Source organism: Cricetulus griseus, chromosome 5, assembly GCF_003668045.3.
Source record: "Cricetulus griseus strain 17A/GY chromosome 5, alternate assembly CriGri-PICRH-1.0, whole genome shotgun sequence".
Taxonomy (NCBI): Eukaryota; Metazoa; Chordata; class Mammalia; order Rodentia; family Cricetidae; genus Cricetulus; species Cricetulus griseus.
The window spans coordinates 177,342,554-177,361,367 of record NC_048598.1 but is presented as its reverse complement, the minus strand read 5'-3'; the positions used below and the strand labels follow the sequence as shown (position 1 = coordinate 177,361,367).

At 42.7% G+C, this 18,814-nt stretch overlaps 2 gene segments (V, D, J or C); both read left to right on the top strand.

The window, feature by feature from the left end:
* Positions 1 to 1,967: 1,967 nt before the first annotated feature.
* Positions 1,968 to 9,829, top strand: LOC113838534. The segment is given in 4 exon segments: positions 1,968 to 2,013; positions 2,119 to 2,295; positions 6,530 to 6,673; positions 9,726 to 9,829. Coding segments are annotated over 4 exon segments (471 nt in total).
* A 137-nt stretch (positions 9,830 to 9,966) lies between these two features.
* On the top strand, positions 9,967 to 10,520 carry LOC113838533. The segment is given in 2 exon segments: positions 9,967 to 10,012; positions 10,096 to 10,520. Coding segments are annotated over 2 exon segments (471 nt in total).
* The last annotated feature ends 8,294 nt before the right edge of the window (positions 10,521 to 18,814 follow it).

Sequence of the window (18,814 nt, the reverse complement as noted above, 5' to 3'; positions counted from 1 at the left end):
AGTGGAGAACCAAATGCCTATATAATGTTCAGTGAGTGAAATCAAGACAAACACACCTCATTGAACAGCACAGTGTGAATGTGAAAACCAAGAGATCCATGGTCTGCTGCCTAAAGCCAGAGTTGTAAGATGACCTCAGTGAACCTTCAAGTTGGGCACACTCTGGACCCAAGGAGTCTAATGATTAACATCTCAATATCTCTCAGGTACATTGAAGAAAATAGATACAGTATGAGCAACATTTAGTCAACATTAAATAAGCTTGTTCTGCTAGGATTTGTGAAATACACATGTAACAAACATGAGAGCAGTTGGGTTAGTTGTTGTGCACGCCTTTAATCCCAGCCCTGAGGAGGCAGAGGTGGGCAGATCTATGTGAGTTGGAGACCAGCCTGGGCTACAGAGGGAGTTCCAGGACAGGCTCCAAAGCTACAGAGAAACCCTTTCTCCAAAAAAAAAGAAAAACCACAAAAGATGAGTCCAATTGATAGAAACACAGCAACTCTGACTTTCTTTGTTGACTCTATACTCTCAATGCTCTTCTCTCTTCTTCCATTTTATAAAATACATTTTAAGTTTGCTGCTCTGCATCACAGGTGATCTTGGGCTAACAGTTAGCCATGCTGCCCTCTGTGGATGGAATCTTCCTGATTCTCCCCTCTGAATGTCTCATGCAGCAGGGTTTGCTTCTAACAGGTTCAGCCACTTTATGGTGCACAATGTCTACCTAGATCTGAGTGTCTGAATTTTGTAAGTTGGAACTTCCTAGGATCGCCATTGCTTGTCAGTTTCTGGAATGTGCAGAATTCCATGAGCTAACCAGTAGTCTGGCCTTCTTTCCTCATGTTTATAAAGAGTGCGCCCAACACTGTTGTCTGATGACATCCCAAACCTCAGCTGCCTCAACTACAGTGCTGGAAACCTGAGTCCATTCAATTTGAATCAGTGAACTAACAGATAAAATCCTCTTGTTCAGTTGTCCTGTCAGCATGTCAGTCACCACTAAAGCAAGAGAGGCTGCACACACAGCAACTGTTGTTGTCCGTGATGAATGGTGTTGAGTGAGAAGTCAGAAAGAAGCCCATCCTCAAGTCAACACTCATGGCCTCTAGAAAATGGAAACAAACTTCTGCACTTCAAGTAAGATCAGGACTGGAAAGTGCTTGGCACAGGGCATGGAAATAGCAGAGAACAAAAGGAGGAGCAAGGAAGGGTGGGTTAGGATGAGGTCATCCTTCTAGCAGTCCTGTGCTGGCCCATGGAGGACGTAGAGAAGTCAAATGCCAGACTGTCCACTGTGTTCAAGTATCAGTCACTCCCCATTGTACTGAACAAATAGGTAAATGTGCCATGAAAGAAGAACTGAGTTAGATAGTAACAGAAGTATTTCAGTCTCCTGGATACACACAGGTATGGGCAGGCCTCTCCAGTCTCCTAGATGAACACTGGGATGCAGGCATGCCACATCATCTCAGTACAGAAAGGGAGTTTCAAACTTAGGAAGCAGCGGCACTTGGGGTGTGGAGTGTCCATCAGGGCTGCAACCCACTGGGCAAAAGATAATAGCTCCAGAGCTTGTGGAAAAGCAATGACCCGCCCTCTATAATGGAGGACATGGAGATTAGGTTTGAAATTCACATAAAAGTGCATATTTTGTTTGCTTATATAAAATGAAACAGATGAAACTTAGCATGTACCAAGGAAGAAAATAATGTATTATGATAAGAAAATATTCCAACTAGTGTCTTTATTGCCAGACTCCCCTAGCACATTGACATTTATAATAGGATACATCATCTCTAAGATCCAGATAGGGAACTTGCTATATAGTAGGAAGACATACAAATAGGGCCTCTCTCTTCTCATGAAAACTAGCCCTGCACTGACGCTAAAGCTCAGACAAAGAGATCATCCCTGGATTCCCAGGTCTTCTCATTCAGTGATCAGCACTGAACAACAACCACATCATGGATTTGTGGCTGATTTGGGTTTTCCTTGTTGCTCTGTTAAAAGGTAATTTATGAAGAAGAGATACTGGGTCCTTTAGTGGACATGAGCGGGACAATATAAACTGGAGCTTGTGTGACAGTTTGCTGACAAGATTCTCTGTGTTTGCAGGTGTCCAGTGTGAGGTGCAGCTGGTGGAGTCTGGAGGTGGCCTGATGCGGCCTGGCAGGTCCCTGCAACTCTCCTGTGCAGCCTCTGGATTCACCTTCAGTGGCTACTGGATGGGTTGGGTTCACCAGGCTCCAGGGAAGGGGCTGGAGTGGGTTGCAGAATTTAATGGAGACAGCAGTGACACAAAGTATACACCGTCCTTGAAGGATCGATTCACCATCTCCAGAGACAATGCCAAGAACACTCTGTACCTGCAAACGAACACTGTGAAGTCTGAGGACACCGCCACATATTACTGTGCTAGGCCCTCCACAGTGAGAGGATCTCAGTGTGAACCCAGACATAAACCTCCCTGTGAGGTCGCTCACCGCCACCAGGGGGCGCACAGGACACACAGAACACATGTTCAGCTCAGGATTTTTTTTTTAATTAGTTCAAATTAGGATCAAGCTTGTTTCAAATGTCGATCCCTTCTTCCTCTCTCAGCACTCATCCCCATCCCTCCTCCCCACCCCCAACCTACCCCCGACCCCATGCACCCTCTACTCGCCAGGCAGGGTAGAGCCCTCAACCAGGGCTCTGCAAAGTCCACCACGTCATCCTGGCCTTGGCCTGGGTGCTTCCCCATGTGTCCAGGGCAAGAATGCATCCCTTCACGTAGGATGGGCTCTTAAAGTCCCTTCTTACACCAGGGAAAAATACTAAACCACTACCAGGGACCCCCTGGAATGCAGAGGCCTCCTCATTGATATCCATGTTCAGGGGTCTGGATCAGTCCTGTACTGGCCTTCCAGACAGCAGTCTGGGGTCGATTTCCTCCCCTTTGTTCAGGCCAGCTGTTTCTGTGGGTTTCTCCAACCTGGTACCCCGAGTGAGGTAACCCAGTCACAAAAAGACAATCATATGAGTATGTATTCACTCATATATGAATTTTAGGCAGAGCAAAGGATAACCAGCCTACAATCCTCTTCACCAAAGAAACGAGGAAACATGAAGGACTCTAAGGGATAAAGAAATGGGCCCCAGGAATGGGAAGAGGCAGGAACTCCTGTGCTAATTGGGAGCATGAGGGTAGGGGAGAGGGAGCTGCCAGATTGAGAGCAGGAGAAGAGGAGTGGAGGAGAGGAAATGGAGGAGCAGAAATATTGAGTTGGGGGCTGAATAGAGGCGAGAGAGCAGGATGAGAGATACCATATCAGAGGGAGCCATTATAGGTTAGAGGAGAGATCTGGCGCTAGGGAGATTTCCAGAGACCTACAAGGATGACACGAACTGACAGTCCAGGCAATGGTGGAGAGGATAACCAAAAACCCTTCCCCTAAAATGTGATTGATGAATACGTTTTATGCCATCCCAGAGCCCTCATCCAGTGGCTGATGGAAGCAGAGACAGACATCCACAGATATCCACTGAACTGAACTCTGGAACTTAGTTGAAGAGAGGGAGGAATGAAGATCAGCGCAGGATATTATGCAGACATGATCCACTCTGGTGTCTAGACTGCATTTTTTTCTAAGCAGTTTCTCCGCATTTCTCTCTACGTGAATGTACTGCATGACTCCTGTTGCTAAACACTGACAGCAACACTGTTCTCCCATGATATCCCAGAGCTCAGCTGGGTCATGTACCGTTCTTGACCCTGGAGCCCATTCAAATGAGAATTAGTAAAATAACAGATATAAGAGCCACAAGTTCAATTGTCCTGTCAGCATGTCAGTCACCACTCAAACAGTGGAGGCTGCACACAAAGCAATCTGGTGTCATTCTTCATAATTAAATATATTGACTGAGACGTCAAACAGACGTGCATCCTGTTTGTTAACTTCTGTAGACTCAAGAAAAGGAAAACCTAACTTAAGGACACCTGGTAAAATAAGGACTTATAACTGTCTGGGATAGAGTATGAAAGAGACTGAGAAACAAAAGACAATTGGAGGAGCGTTGGAAGTGAGGCCATCCTTCTGGAGGCTGTGTAGGTCACCAGGAAGACTTGTTTCCTGCCTGGGGGACCAGACTCCAGCAGCACAAGGCTCTAACAAAATCCATGGAGTCAGAGTACTATGACATTTTTAGTCTGAGGTTGTTAAGGAAAAAAACATATACACTCTTGATGGTTTCCTTCTTTATGCTTTTCCTGTACTCTTTCTTCTGTGTTCTATATTCTGTTATCTCTATCCAGAAATGTCCCCTCTTTTTCTCTTGATGGTTTCCTCCTCCTGATCCTTATTATTCCCTCACAGCTTTTAAACCCCATCAAAATTTTCCAAACAATATAAAAATTACAATATGGTTACATTCAAATTTTCAAGAGAATAATTGCAATCAATATAAGCAAATAGAACAGCATATTTTCCATATCTTTTACATGATTAAATATTTTTCATATTATAGATGAAAAGAGAGTTGTTGCAGGAACCCCTGTACAATGATACCCAAGCAACATGTTATAGATTAACAGTGTAAGCAATCAAGGTATTCTTCTCAGCCAGTTCTTTTACTGGCAGGCTGCAATTTGTGGCTACAAAGAAAGGACCAATCATTTCATTCTTTATCTTGAAAAGTAATCCTATAAGAAATCTTAAAAGAATGAGGAATCTAAATTTATATTAAAACCAGCATTATCACTTTTTATATCAGGAGGCTGAAGGAAGAAATTGGTCCAAGGTATTAGTCATTATCTTTGATTATCAACCAATCCTGAGCATAAAAACATGTCAGTTAATAAAAATTGGGCTGCTTTGTATTTGTGATCCCAGACTAATGAATTTATAACTCAACTTTTTGTCCTTTGAACTTTAGTTATTTTCTGGGACATTTCATCTCAAAGCTGTTATCAAATCATCTAATCCAACCTGTAGTTATTTTCAGGCTTGGTTGCAGCTAGGATGAACACTAAAACCTGTGAATGCATCTTTCAACATTAAAAGTGAAAGAATTTGGGACAGCCTGACTTCCAGGGACTCAATTGTTTTCCTTATTCATTAACCTGCACGACAGTCTATGCAGCCATGGAGGTGAAAATAGGAAGGCCTAGCTGTGTGACAGTTCCTTGTATTTATTTTTCATTATCAAAGAATATTTAAACTAAGTTTATTATTATCAATTAGACAGTACAGCTTAAGAAGAAATCATCTTCACAATAATGCACAGGCAGATATATCCAGTAGAATGGGATGTTTCCACATGAGAACACACTGTATTACAGGCAGTGGGGGTCTCCCCACACCCATTGACACCATTCAAGATACCAAAGAAAGATGGCAGCAGCAAAAATGAAAAGGAACAGCAAAACCAAAAGACATCCTGGAGTCTGTGGACTCCAGGTTTTGCCTCTCAGAGATTCATCCACCAGGGCTTCAATTCCTGGTTGGCTGACATCTGAAACTCAATTGCCCCCTGCTGCTCCTCTGACAGGGCCCCCTGCAGACACAGAAGTCAAAGCTCAGCTCATCTTTAAGTTCAGCTTCTCAGTCACTCCTGATTTCTATGGACAAATAGGTAAACGTGCAGCAAAGGAAAACGGAATTAGATGATAAAACAAGAAATACACAGACTGTCTGGAAAAGGCTCATGCATGTGATTAGCTGAACACTGGAATTCAGGCATGTCACATGACCTCCATACAGAAAGGGAGTTTCCCAAACTCAGGAAGCAGCTGCTCACAAAGCTATAGCTATGTAAGGAGTTTTAAGTTCACCAGGAATGAGGTCCACACAGTAGTGCTGACATCACAAATAATGAGCACTACAAAGCAATGTCACTGCTCTCCTATTCCCAGATGTGGAGAAGTGAGTTGAAATGAACATGAAAATGAGTCTTTATAGAAGAAGGGATAATAGGGGATGATTTGAAAATGATCTAATTAAATAACAGTTTCCCCAACATTAACATTATGATCTGATTCCTACAGAAAATTAACAAAGAACCCAGGACCTGACAAATCCAGGCTCCACTACAGAGCTTGCTATAAAGCAGGAAGACATGCAAATGGGCCCTCTCTCTGCTCATGAAAAGCAGCCCAGTCCTGACCTTACAGCTCAGGCAGAGGAGCTCAGCTGTGGATCCCAAGACTTCCCTCAGGGATCAGCATGGAGTTGGGGCTGAGCTGCATTTTCCTTGTTGCTCTTTTAAAAGGTAATTTATGGAGAGCAGTAGATGCTGACTGTGTGAGTGGACATTAATCTGAGGGACAATGGACATGTGTGATGATTTCTTAACCAGGATTTTTCTGTGTTTTCAGGTGTTCAGTGTGTGGTGCAGCTGGTGGAGTCTGGGGGTGGCCTGGTGAAGCCTGGAGGGTCCCTGAAACTCTACAGTGTAGCCTCTGGATTCACCCTCAGTGGCTACTGGATGTACTGGTTGTGCCAGGCTCCCGGCAAGGGCCTGGATTGGGTTGGAGAAATTAATAAAGATAGCAGTTACACAATGTATGCACCATCCGTGAAGGGCCGGTTCACCATCTCCAGAGACAATGCCAAGAACACTCTGTACCTGCAAATGAACAGTGTGAAGTCTGAGGACACCGCCACTTATTACTGTTCTAGATACACACACAGTGAGTGGTCTCAGTGTGAACCCAGACAAAAACCTCACTGTGAGGCCGCTCACGGCTACCAGAGGGCGCACAGCACACACAGAACACAGGTTCATCCCACAGACTATGAAGGCATAACTGAGCAATCTTCTCAGCAGCTTAGGCTCCTTTCATCTTCTAGTTCCCAAGAAAGTCTCTCTAAATATTTATGCTGTTGGTGAATGTTGTCATCAAAATATCTCCTGTGTTTCTGCTGTTATTTAAGAAACATGATGCTACTGTGTCATTTTTCTCAGATTCAAGCAGATCCTCAGTCAGATTTCTTTATTAGAGTAGCATTTATATTTAAGGGGAAATCAAGGGCAAGACAGGGCCCATTACAGGTGCACAAATGTTACCTTATAGTCTGTAGTCGACAGCTGCCTCAACATTGCTATGAAAAATTATATGTCAAATACTAATAACCCAAAGATCAGGAATAAACAAGACACAAATATGAGATTTGCAGGAATGAAGAAATGGATAGACATCCACTCAGCCAAGTCAACATCTACAGGTATTATAGTATTAATTATTCGAGACGCGGCTTCTCATTGAAACCAGTATTAATAGGGATATCTCCAAGAGCCAATAGTTAAAATCTGAACCATCTGCTACGTCTCACTTTGCAAAGACATGGGAAGGAAATTTGAGTGTGGACACAGACACAATCCTCCCTGTGCTCAAGACAAGTAGAGAATATGAAGTACTACTGAGGCTTCTGGGAACTAGCAGACATCCCTTGGAGTATAGGAGGTTGGGGACTGTCCCATGATTTCCTCACAAACAGGCTTACAGCTGTTTAGATGTTGGAATAAGTGGCTTCCCCTTCCTGCTCTAACAATCCTTTGGAGGCTCCCCGCAATATAATATTCTATTAACTACTGTTTGTTTAGTTTCTAATAAGTGTATCAGTTTTTACCTATGGGGAATCAAAAGCATCCATTTGGCACATTGTATCTGATGAAATAAACATTTTATGAATAAACCTTTCCATATTATTCAATGTGTCTGTAATTCTAAGAGTTGGTGATGGTGGTTATATCAATTGGAAATCTAAGGGAATTCTAAATCATCTGAAAACCATTCTCTTTATTTTATCACAGGTTGAGGAGTAGCCAGAACTTCCATGATTATTGTTACACAGTTGGTGGAACAAGTGGTCTATGTTTCAGGCTTCCAACATGTGTCTGTAATAGGGCATACATGATTATTATTTTTCACACAATTATTGTTTGAGGTTTGCATCCTTGTAAAGATTACTTTCTGACACAGTGTCCCATGTAGTGATGCCTTTGAAGGTGTTTTCTGTACCTTCAGCTTGTGGAAATGTCTGAGTGACCATTGGGTATAGGGGAAATGCTGGACACATCCGTTTGAAGGCAGGCACAGGTGAAGCTGACCATGCACACTTGGGTGTGGTCAGAGTGATGTAGCAAGGCTTTAAATATGAGGGTCACATGAATTCTGCTCTCTGTTCCCTCTCCTGCCTTGTGGTAAAGGACTGGTTCTATAGTCTGAGTACTTCCTAATAAGCAATCTGTTTTTCACACTAGTTCTGACTCCATTGTGATCTGCATTAATTGTTGGGCTCATGCCAGATGATGTCACCTACAGTCTCTCTCTAACTGCCTTCCATTGGTCACAGAGGTCCTCATCACAGTTTTCTGCTAGTGTTTTCCTGTTCACATTTCCTGCATGCTCACTGCTGTGATCTCTAACTCAGCCGAAGGTAGGAGAGCTGGAGTGTTTACCTGTGAGTTAGAGAAGATCAATGGGAGAAGAGATGGCTGGTGTTGGTTCAGGGTTAAGGATTACTGTTTTGAAAAATCTGGAAAATGAAAAGAAAGTCTACTTTTCCAGGCCTTAGCCTTCTCTGGATACTATAATAGTGACCTCAGGCATGTGTTAAGAAGTTTTGGTGAAGAAACAGACAATAGAGTGTGGGATTACTGAGATCCAGATAACCACAACTCATTGAACAGTTCAGTGTGAAGGTGAAAACCAAGATACCCACTGTTTGTTCCCTGACACCAGGGAGAGGTCAGGCCACATGGCAGCCAGTGACATAGGGCGACCATAGTGAACATGGAGACTGGGCAGACTCTTGACACTGGGAGTCTGTAGATTAGTTACTCAGTATCTCTTAGATATACTGAATAAAACACACAAATTCTTGAGCAATATCTAATGAATTTGAGATGACCTATTTCTTCTTTTATTCAGGCAAATAATTCTTCAACAACTATATGTGTCCAGTTGATACAAACCTTAATAGCACCAGCCAGGGTCTCCTGATTATGGTCAGTGAGAACAGAGTTTTAAACTGGCCAGGATGGAGAGGCCACAGCATGACTGAGACTGTGACAAGTTTATTCTTTTTAAACTCAGAATGATATGAGTATAAAAATTGTGAGGACAGCAGGGGGCACCATGGAGACATCAATCACTAGGATGGAAATCAGATGATGATTGGAGGGACTCCAGAGCCCCTGTGGATTCCCTTCTTAAAGACTATCAGCTGAACAACACCTGATACAATTGATATGTGAAGTCAAGAATTTTCAAACACAGTAAAAATTCATTGTTAAATATTGAACAGATGTGTATTTTCTCATTTTTAAAATATTTATTTATTTGGGATTTTTGTAAAACTTCTTTTTTCATGAAAAAATATTCTGATGAAATTCTATGCCCAATCTTCTCAGATATTTTCCATATTCCTACCAGAAGTAGAAAGCTTTTTTTCTATTGAAAGCAAAAGAATACACAAGAAGAAAGTTATTATAAAAAGAAAAAAATCCACCAGTAACACACACCTGTGACATGCTGAAAAATAAGATATTAATCTCTTACAGATGAAAGAGTGAAATTTTGCCCAATTTAGGAAGTTGTGTAATTTCCATTAACAATTTTCCTCATCACTACTAACACCTGTGAATTTGTCAGGGAAATGAAATAATTTCTCAGGCTGGGCTTCTATTTGTAAATTGAGGGATTAGGCCTTGATGTTATATCCTCAGGGTCTGCACAGGTCTCAGGAATGGCTGCTCCCTCAGACAGGATGAGGATTTGGACCTCAGCATCCTGCTGCCTGACCCAGGTGTCCTCCACCTCCTTCTTCTCCAGCTGGACTAGGTCCTTATATAGGAAGCACCCTGCTCATGAATATGCAAATAACAGGAGTCTGTGGTGGTAAATACAGGGATGTCCACACCACCACCAACATATGATCAGTGTCCTCTCCACAGTCACTGAGCACACAGGTCCTCACCATGGGATGGAGCTGGATCATCGTCTTCCTGGTGACAGCAGCTACAGGTAAGGAGCTCCAAGTTTCAGTGATAAGGAGTTGGGAATGTACTCAGGTGACAGTGACATCCACTCTGCCTCTCTCTCCACAGGTGTCCACTCCCAGGTCCAGCTGCAGCAGTCTGGTCCTCAGCTAGTGAAGCCTGGAGCCTCAGTGAAGGTGTCCTGCAAGGCTTCAGGCTACACCTTCACTGACTATGCTATGCACTGGGTCAAACAGAAGCCTGGACAAGGCCTGGAGTGGATTGGGTGGATTATTCCCATAATTGGTAATACCAACTATGGACAGAAGTTCCAGGGCAAGGCCACACTGACTGCAGACACATCCTCAAGCACAGCCTACATGGAGCTCAGCAGCCTGACATCTGAGGACTCTGCTGTCTATTACTGTGCGAGAGGCACAGTGTTGCAACCACATCCTGAGTGTGTCAGAAACCATGGAGAGGCAGGAAGCTGCCCCGGGACTGAAATGACACAAAACATCAGCCTAGGACTTACTCAGAAACCTTCAGCCTGAAAGCCCTGTTTCTGCCTCCTCCTAACTGTCCTGTAGGAGGTTTTTCAATTTTTCCAAGTAACATCTGAGAATGAAGTATTGCTCATTCAGTGTGCCCTGCGGTTCACCAGACATTGAGGAGATCTTTATCAGTGACCACCTCCGTGGACATGCGTCCTTAATGAAATAAATATAAGGAGCTGTGAGAGCACATTATGACATGAGTGTGTTTTTGCCATGCGGGGTGTGTTCGTGTGTGAGAGAGTGTGTGTGTGAGTGTGTGAGTGTGTGCATGTGTGTGTGAGTGGGTGTATGTGAGTGGGTTGTGTCCATGCTTGTGTGTGTGTATGTGTGTGTGCATGTGTGTGAGAGTTAGTGTGTTTGTGTGTGGGTTGTGTGTGTGTGTGTGTGTGTGTGTGTGTGAGTGTGTGTGTGTGTCCATGCCTGTGTGTGTATGTGTGTGTGCATGTGTGTGTGAGAGGGAGTGTGTTTGTTTGTCTGTCTGTGTGGTTGTGTGTGTGTGTGTGTGTATGAGTGTGAGTGTGTGCATGTGTGTGTGTGAGTGTGAGTGGGTGGATGTGAGTGGGTGTGTGTGAGTGGGTGTGTGTCCATGCTTGTGTGTGTGTATGTGTGTGTGTGTGTGAGTGTGTGTGTGTGTGTGTGAGTGTGTGTGTGTGTGTGTGTGTGTGTGTGTGTGTGTGTGTGTGTGATTTAAATAAAAGACATTAGAACTGTTGGTGAAGTAGGTGGAAATACACTATAATAAGAATTTGGCCAGGAAAATAGATCAGCAATATCATCACAAACAAAAACACATGTCAAAATTCAGTTTATTGTACTTAACAGCACACCAAATAATTTAGTAGTAGTTGTTACCAAAGATTTATGGGGAGTCACTTTACCTTTCCTCATAATTTCAATTCTATGTAATCATTTAAAGGTGAGTCTAATCCTGGATTTCTTTGTTAGTGGTAGTCAAATTTATTATCAATGAAAGATGAAGATGACCCGAATGCCACACTGTGGAGTCCTCTGGTATAGAGTCTGTTACTCTCTCAGCATTCTGGGCTCCTGCTCACATAACACTGGGCCAGAGCAGGGGATCCTGACCTGATGATGGGAGAGGCCTTGATGTCATCAGGAGCCCTGGGTGGTCAATGCCTGTTTCCTGAAATTGGATTGTCTCTGCAGCACGTTTAGATTGACACTGACTGACAATGACTAGACATCAGTGATTGCACAGGATAACCCCCCAACAACCCACACACACACACACACACACACACACACACACACACACACACACACAGACACACACACACAGACACACACACACAGACACACACACACACAGATACACACACAGACACACACACACACACACACACACATGCACACACACACGCACACGCACACGCACAGGCACACACACACCACAAACACAGAGACAGAGACAGAGAGAGAGACTGAGTAGATTTTTGGTTTTGGAGGTGTCAAGGGCCACTAATGACCTCTGCTGACTCTCTGCTGACTTTTGACTCTGTTATTACTTTCACATATCTGTATCTAAGCAATTCTGTCTATGTAGGATTTATTGTTTTTCTTCTGTTTTAATTGGGAGAACAAACATACCTTGGCTCTACAAAGGCTGAATATCAGGAAAAATAATTCTGCCATTGACAGCAAGGCTACTGTTTTTATTAAAGAAATTTCTTGTCCTCCAAGTCCCACTGTCCTGCCAATGTCTGATTTGCAGCATAAAGGTTGGACACCATCATGAACTCTTGCTTAGACATAAGCAACACAGTCAGCAAAAAGGGTTCCCTTATCTGTGAATGCTGGGGAACTGTCAACAGAAAGATTAAAAGTAATACTAATGCTGAGTTGTTGTTAGATTGGACTAGCTGGACTCATGCAAGGTGCATGGGGCTGACTTATGTGGGGACAGCCTAGAATTCTCAAGAATAGACAAAGCTTCCATTCTCCACAGAACTCCATCTTAGGACTGCCATGGTCCATCACAGTCACAAGAGATTCCTAGGACAACCTTCCTGACCTGTACAAAATTGCTGAGAGAGTACAAATCTGTATACAAACATTTCATAGCAATCCATATGGAGGAGTGAGATTAATCAATTTGAGACCTTGTTCTATTGAAGAAAACACACAGGAACACATTCTGAAATATCATAATGATTTACAATGAAATCAAGTCCACTGATCAATAACTTTGATAAGTATTTTTACCATGAGACATCAAAAAGGAAAACCAAAATAAATCAGTTATGCAGAGCCTGGGGAGTAAGTGCAGAGAGGCCAAGAAAGGTGTTTCATGACTCTACTCAAGAGTTTATTCCTCTCAGTTAATCACATACAAGGCCCAGGAGACAATCTCCAATGGCAGTTAGAATCCTCCCCTAGAAAGATACAAGGTCAGTTTATTCCGAAATATATGTCACTCTCCTGGGAATGCTGCAGAGAAGAAATTGACACAATTCAAAGACTCTTTCAATCAACATGTAGACAGTACATCTCATAAAAAATGAAATCCTCAATTGGAAACTAGGCCTGGATAGTCGTGTCTCATGGAGAGGCAATCTCAAGGTTCTTCATGCTGAGTCTCACCCAATCAGGACATAGGTCATGTTGGGGAGGGGACAGGTCTAAAGGGATGGATGGACACCAGAGCAGGGTCCATGAGTGAACCCTCATGATTTCTCTCTGTTGTTTTGCAGAGGCACACATTGTTCCTTTATTAGTTTGAAAATGTTTAAAACTAGTGACCTGATGTACAGGAATGCTAATTGAAACACAGTTCTCACCAGACTAATAATTAATGCAAACAAAGAGTTAAATTTCAAAATTAAAAGTAACTCCCAGTAATAAATAGTGTATAGAATTTATATATCATTGTTCTTCAATACTGGGTTTCACACACCAGACTTTTATAGGAATTAACAATAAGCAACATCCTTTAAAACGATTTCTTCAATTTAATATTTAGACTCATCATGTATAAAACTTTGCTAATTCTTCTAAAATTATCAAATTTGAATTGTAATGGCCTTTGTAGACCTAATAAGAGAGTGGTGTCTCTTGCGAAAATTCAATTAATTAAAAAATAAATAAGACCAAATTATATCAGAAGTAATTTTTGATAATATTTTAATTCTTTCCCTGTTACTTGTTTTTGTCTCTTTCATTTGGTGTAGGCATTTAAATTTCTAATACTCCCAACACAAACCTCCTTATAAAGACCTGGAAATGAAAACAAGGCCTCCCTTTGCTCTTGAAAACCAGAATAGTCCTAACTCTGCAGAACCTGCTGAGGAGCCCAGGCCTGGATACCAAGGCTTCCCATTGAGTGATAGCACTGAAGGAAAGCCACTCACAATGGAGCTGTGCATGAGGGGAGATTCCTTTTTTGCTTTTAAATTTTTAAATATTTTTTGAGAATTTCTTAATCTTAGTACCGTGGCAGTCAATATCCCCACTCAAATTCTTCTTGTGTCCAACTCATGCTCACTCTCAAATTCATGACTTCTTCATCCTTACATAATACGTTTCCTGTCTCTCCTCTTCCTCTAATCATCGGGTGTTTTAGGGAGGTCACAGAAGAGCAAGTCTTTATTGTAGTTGGGGAAGGTCTGCCCTGGAAGAGCTAAATGTTAAATACAGGTCATCAAAATGTGTTTTAATCATTGTTAAAGCAGAACCACAGTGTTTATATTCATATAGTTTTTCTATTGTTTTGTTGAGGGTCAATAGTGGACTTTTATGCCTGATATGCTGTACCACTCAGCAACAATGTGTTAATTCAGCTTAACAAATGCTTTCACTATTCACCAACCCATTTTTTTAAAAACGATTTTGGTTTCATTTTGTTTCTCTGAGTTTCTTATTAAATACATAATTATTTCACAAAGACAAGAAAAAATTTGTAAAAGAGAACAGTAAATTAAGGTTGAAAAGTTGTATTTCTTTTTTAAAACCTAAAATGATACTAAGTAAATTTTCTTTTTTTCTTATTCATTCTTTTTCACTCTTCCTCCTGACAAACAGCTCAATACAGACCAAGCATAACTCAAACCCTTGATTCTCCTGCCCCATTCTCTTGTCTACAATGCAGTCCTGGGAATAAACATAGGGCTTCAAAATGCAAAACAATACTCTATCAACTAACCTGTGGCCCTGGAGAGTAAGTGATGCTTTCATACCATACACTCCACTTTGGTCTTTATTTCATCTCAGACATTTGCACCCTTATTTGTCTCCACTAAGCTCCTGCCCCTGAGTTCATGACACAGCAGGAAGACATGCAAATTATGTCCCCCTCTGCCCATGAAATCCAGTCCTGACCCTACAGTTCTGACAGAGGCACCCAGGTCTGGACTCACGGGTCCTCCCATTCTGTGGTCATCACTGAACACACAACACTCAGCATGGATTTGATACTGAGCTGGGTTTTCCTTGTTGCTCTGTTGAAAGGTAATTTATACATAAGGAGAGATACTAAATGTTTGGGCAAATGTAAGTGAGAGGGTTATTGGACATCTGTGAGTGTGTACTGACAGAATTCTCTGTTTGCAGGCATCCAGTGTGAGGTTCAGCTGGTGGAGTCTGGTGGAGACTTGGTACAGCCTAGGGGTTCCCTGAAACTCTCCTGGGCAGCCTCTGGATTCAGCTTCAGTGATGCCTGGATTCACTGAGTCCTCCAGGCTCCAGGGAAGAGACTGCAGTGGGTGGGAAGAATTAAGCACAAACCTGATAATTATGCAACAAGCTACGGGGAGTTCGTGAAAGGCAGATTCACCGTCTCAAGAGACGACTCCAAAAGCAGCCTCTACCTGCGAATGAACAGCTTAATATCCAATGACACCGTCATTTATTAGTGTGCTGCAGACACAGTGAGAGAACTTCAGTGTGAACGCTGACACAAACCTCCCTGCAGGAGCGCTCAGAACCAGCAGGGGGCGCACTGCGCACATGGAAAACCAGCACATTGCAGGAACAGTTGCAGATGGGTTCTCAGTCTCAGCTGGCACTCCATCTGATGATTTCCCATAATGCTCTCTGCATTTAGGGTCTGTAAGGAAGGAAAAAGCAGAGTTCTGTTTTCCCTCCATGAAAACACACACACACACACACACACACACACACACACACACACACACACAAACACACACACACAGGGTCTAAATAAACTAAATGCTAAAAATCACCCCTGATTGCAGAATTGGCTCCTGTTGTCACCGGGATCAATGTTATTGAATCTTAAAATTTGTAAAAATCCTGTTTTTCCAACTCTTATGCCTCCCTCACGTAAAGCATATAATGTCTTGCTTAAGTGAAGTCTCTTGACAACAGACAAGCAGTATCTACACCTTATATTTGATTCTGTGTTTTTCTGGATCTATAAAGCTTCATAAGCAATGAAGAAGACCATTAATGTGGAACCTCTTTCTCATGAGTGTTCTCAGAGGATTGCACATTTTTCATGATTTTCAGTGGTTGATTTGATATCAGGTATCCCATCCATAAGAACTTAAAGATGGTGTCCAAGTCTAATAAGCCTTCACAGACATTTTCCTTGATTTGTACAGTCTAGGTGTTTCATCAGGAGACATGCTCCTCTCACAATGCTGACCCATGATGTAATGGAGGAACGGAGTATAGAAGTCATCTGTAAACATCTCCACACATAACTTGCAGAGCAGACACTCCAGACATCTCCAGAAACACATCTGTACTGCTTCTTGTTTCAGATGAGATATCTGACCACGGAGGACACCATAGTGTCTCCATCTGTTGGAGAATCAGAATGAGACGTTACGATCCAGGTCCCAGATACAATCTTGTCTGCAAAGGGACCCAGGGATAGTGCAAGTGGCACTTGGGACATTCAGTGGTTCAGCAGAATCAAATACAGCACAGAAACTGAAGAAACTGCTGGGTGTTTATGGTTAGTGAAAGAGGTCCAGGCAGAGAAGTGAGAAATGATCCTCAGAGTGAAGTTTGGCTGAGAATGCTAGGAATCAATGTGTGCATATTTTGAATGAAAACCCTACACAGTTTCACACACATTGCACCCGCTCAGCACACATCGTGACACATTAGTCTACCTCAGGAGAGGACGCTCACACCATCTCTCCTCCATCCCACAGAGCCCAGATATTTGTGAATGAATTCCATTGTGAGAGGAGGCTGTCTCTGTGAACCCACACAGAGGAAGAAGGAAAAGACTCCTGTACATTGTCACCATGACAGCCATCAGCAGAGAACCATAATGGACTTTGAAGTGAATCCTTTTTATAGACATTGCTCAGATCAGAGCAGAAGAAGCTGAAATTCCAGGGTAACCCCATCCAGCACCCTGACTTGTAGGGATAAATCTTCTTTTTTTGTTGTTTATTTAGAGTGGGTTTCTCTCTTTGGCTTTGAAGCCTATCCTGGTAATCGCCCTAGAGACCAGGCTGGCCTTAAACACAGAGATCCTCCTGCCTCTGTCTCCCGAGTGCTTGGATTAAAGTCGTGTGCCTCCAATGCCCAGCTGGGATAAATCTTTAAGGAGGTGTTGTCTAGAGACCGCAGCCCTCTGAAATTAAAGTCCCCCAGACATCATACCACTTCTAACCAATGTTAGAAGAGAAGGCATGCAACTGACTGGTTCCAGCTGCTTCTCTCTGGTAATGTTAAGCACAACTGATTAACAATCCTGAAGTTAGAAAAAAATCTTAAGGAATAGCCTGGCTATTCGAAAAACAAGCCCACACTGACACACTCTGTCACTCCTTTCCTCACTCAGAAGGACCACACACTCCTCTGCTCAGCCTTTTCTCTCTTAGGCAGGTCCATCCCCAGTGTAAAACATATCTCAGACTAAAATATTCCTCTCAGTTTGCTAGGGGACCTGTAACAGAATTCCCATAACAAATAAAACAGGGAAAAAGCAAATTAAAAACTGCAAGTTCATGAAGCTGAAAATTTCCGTTTTGTTTTGTTTGGAGTGAGGGACAAACGTTCAGAAAAGAAAATTGATTTTTGTCATCACTTGATACAAATCACAGTCCTGGATCATCAGGGGTCTGGGTTGAGAACAAGGTCCTTTCTATAGAACAGCTGAGCACTAGAACCCTGAAATCATGCAAGGGAAATATTAAATGAAATTTCCCCCAATGCTTTGCCCTTATCTCAGCTGATATCAAAGTGGGATCATTTCATTTATTGTACCTCTACCTGTAGTTATGAAATTCATATAACATTTTATATACCTTCAAATTCTAAGTATCGTGATGATGCCAATCCAAACATCCATGCTTACTTTTATGTGGATTTATTTTTTCCAGTCTGCTGCAAGTAATATAACTAGATCATGACTATGAGAAACTGTGCATGAGTGTTATCCAGCAGTTCTTGTGAGAAGAAACCCACTGAGATGACACCATCTAACTGTGAAAAGGGCATAGAAATGAACAAAGACCATGCAGCAGATTCTAATGTCCACATTCCAGACTTGATGGATCCTATAGATCAGCCATACTCCTGATCAGAAGCAACTCCCATAACAGATCAAACTGATGATTATGAAGCACAGGCCAGCAGGGGGTGATCACACCTCAGCCATTTATGGTCCTAAGGAACAGATGCAAAGACAGAACAGCAGGGGGGTCACTGCATGTGTCTGGGGTTTCTTCCTTTTGCCAATCCCCACATAACCAGGCTAAATAAGTGAAACCTGGCAGAGAAATGATTTGGTCATCCAAGGACTCAAAGCAGAAGTGACTTCAGATCAGCCACTCACTGCATTTAGTTGCTTCCACAGTGTATCAGCTCTGTTCTAGCATGAAAGGGGTTTGCCAGCGAAGTTGGTACAGTTCAGCTCTGTTCCCTGGGAGCAACTGTATGGTGAATTAAAATGCCACTTTACATATATTTGGTGCCTAACCCAACTGACATCAGAGATGCTTCATCGAGCAACTTATGGAACCAGATGCAGACCCACTGAGCATCCAACACAAGAGGGGGAGAAAGAAATGTTGGAGCCAGAGGGGTCAAGGACAGAACAAGAAAACTCACAGAATCAACTAACCTTGGATCATAGGGTCTCACAGAGCCCGAACAGGCAACCAGGGAGTCAGCAATGAAATGACCAAGGCCCTCTGCATATATGTGACAGTGTGTACCTTGGCCCTCTTGTTGGACTCCTCACAGTAGGAACAGGGGTTGTCTCCTGCTCCTTTATGGGCTTTGGGGACTCTCCTTGCCATGCTGTCTGGGTCTCCTTTCCCAGCCAAAAAATCATAGTTGGTGAATAG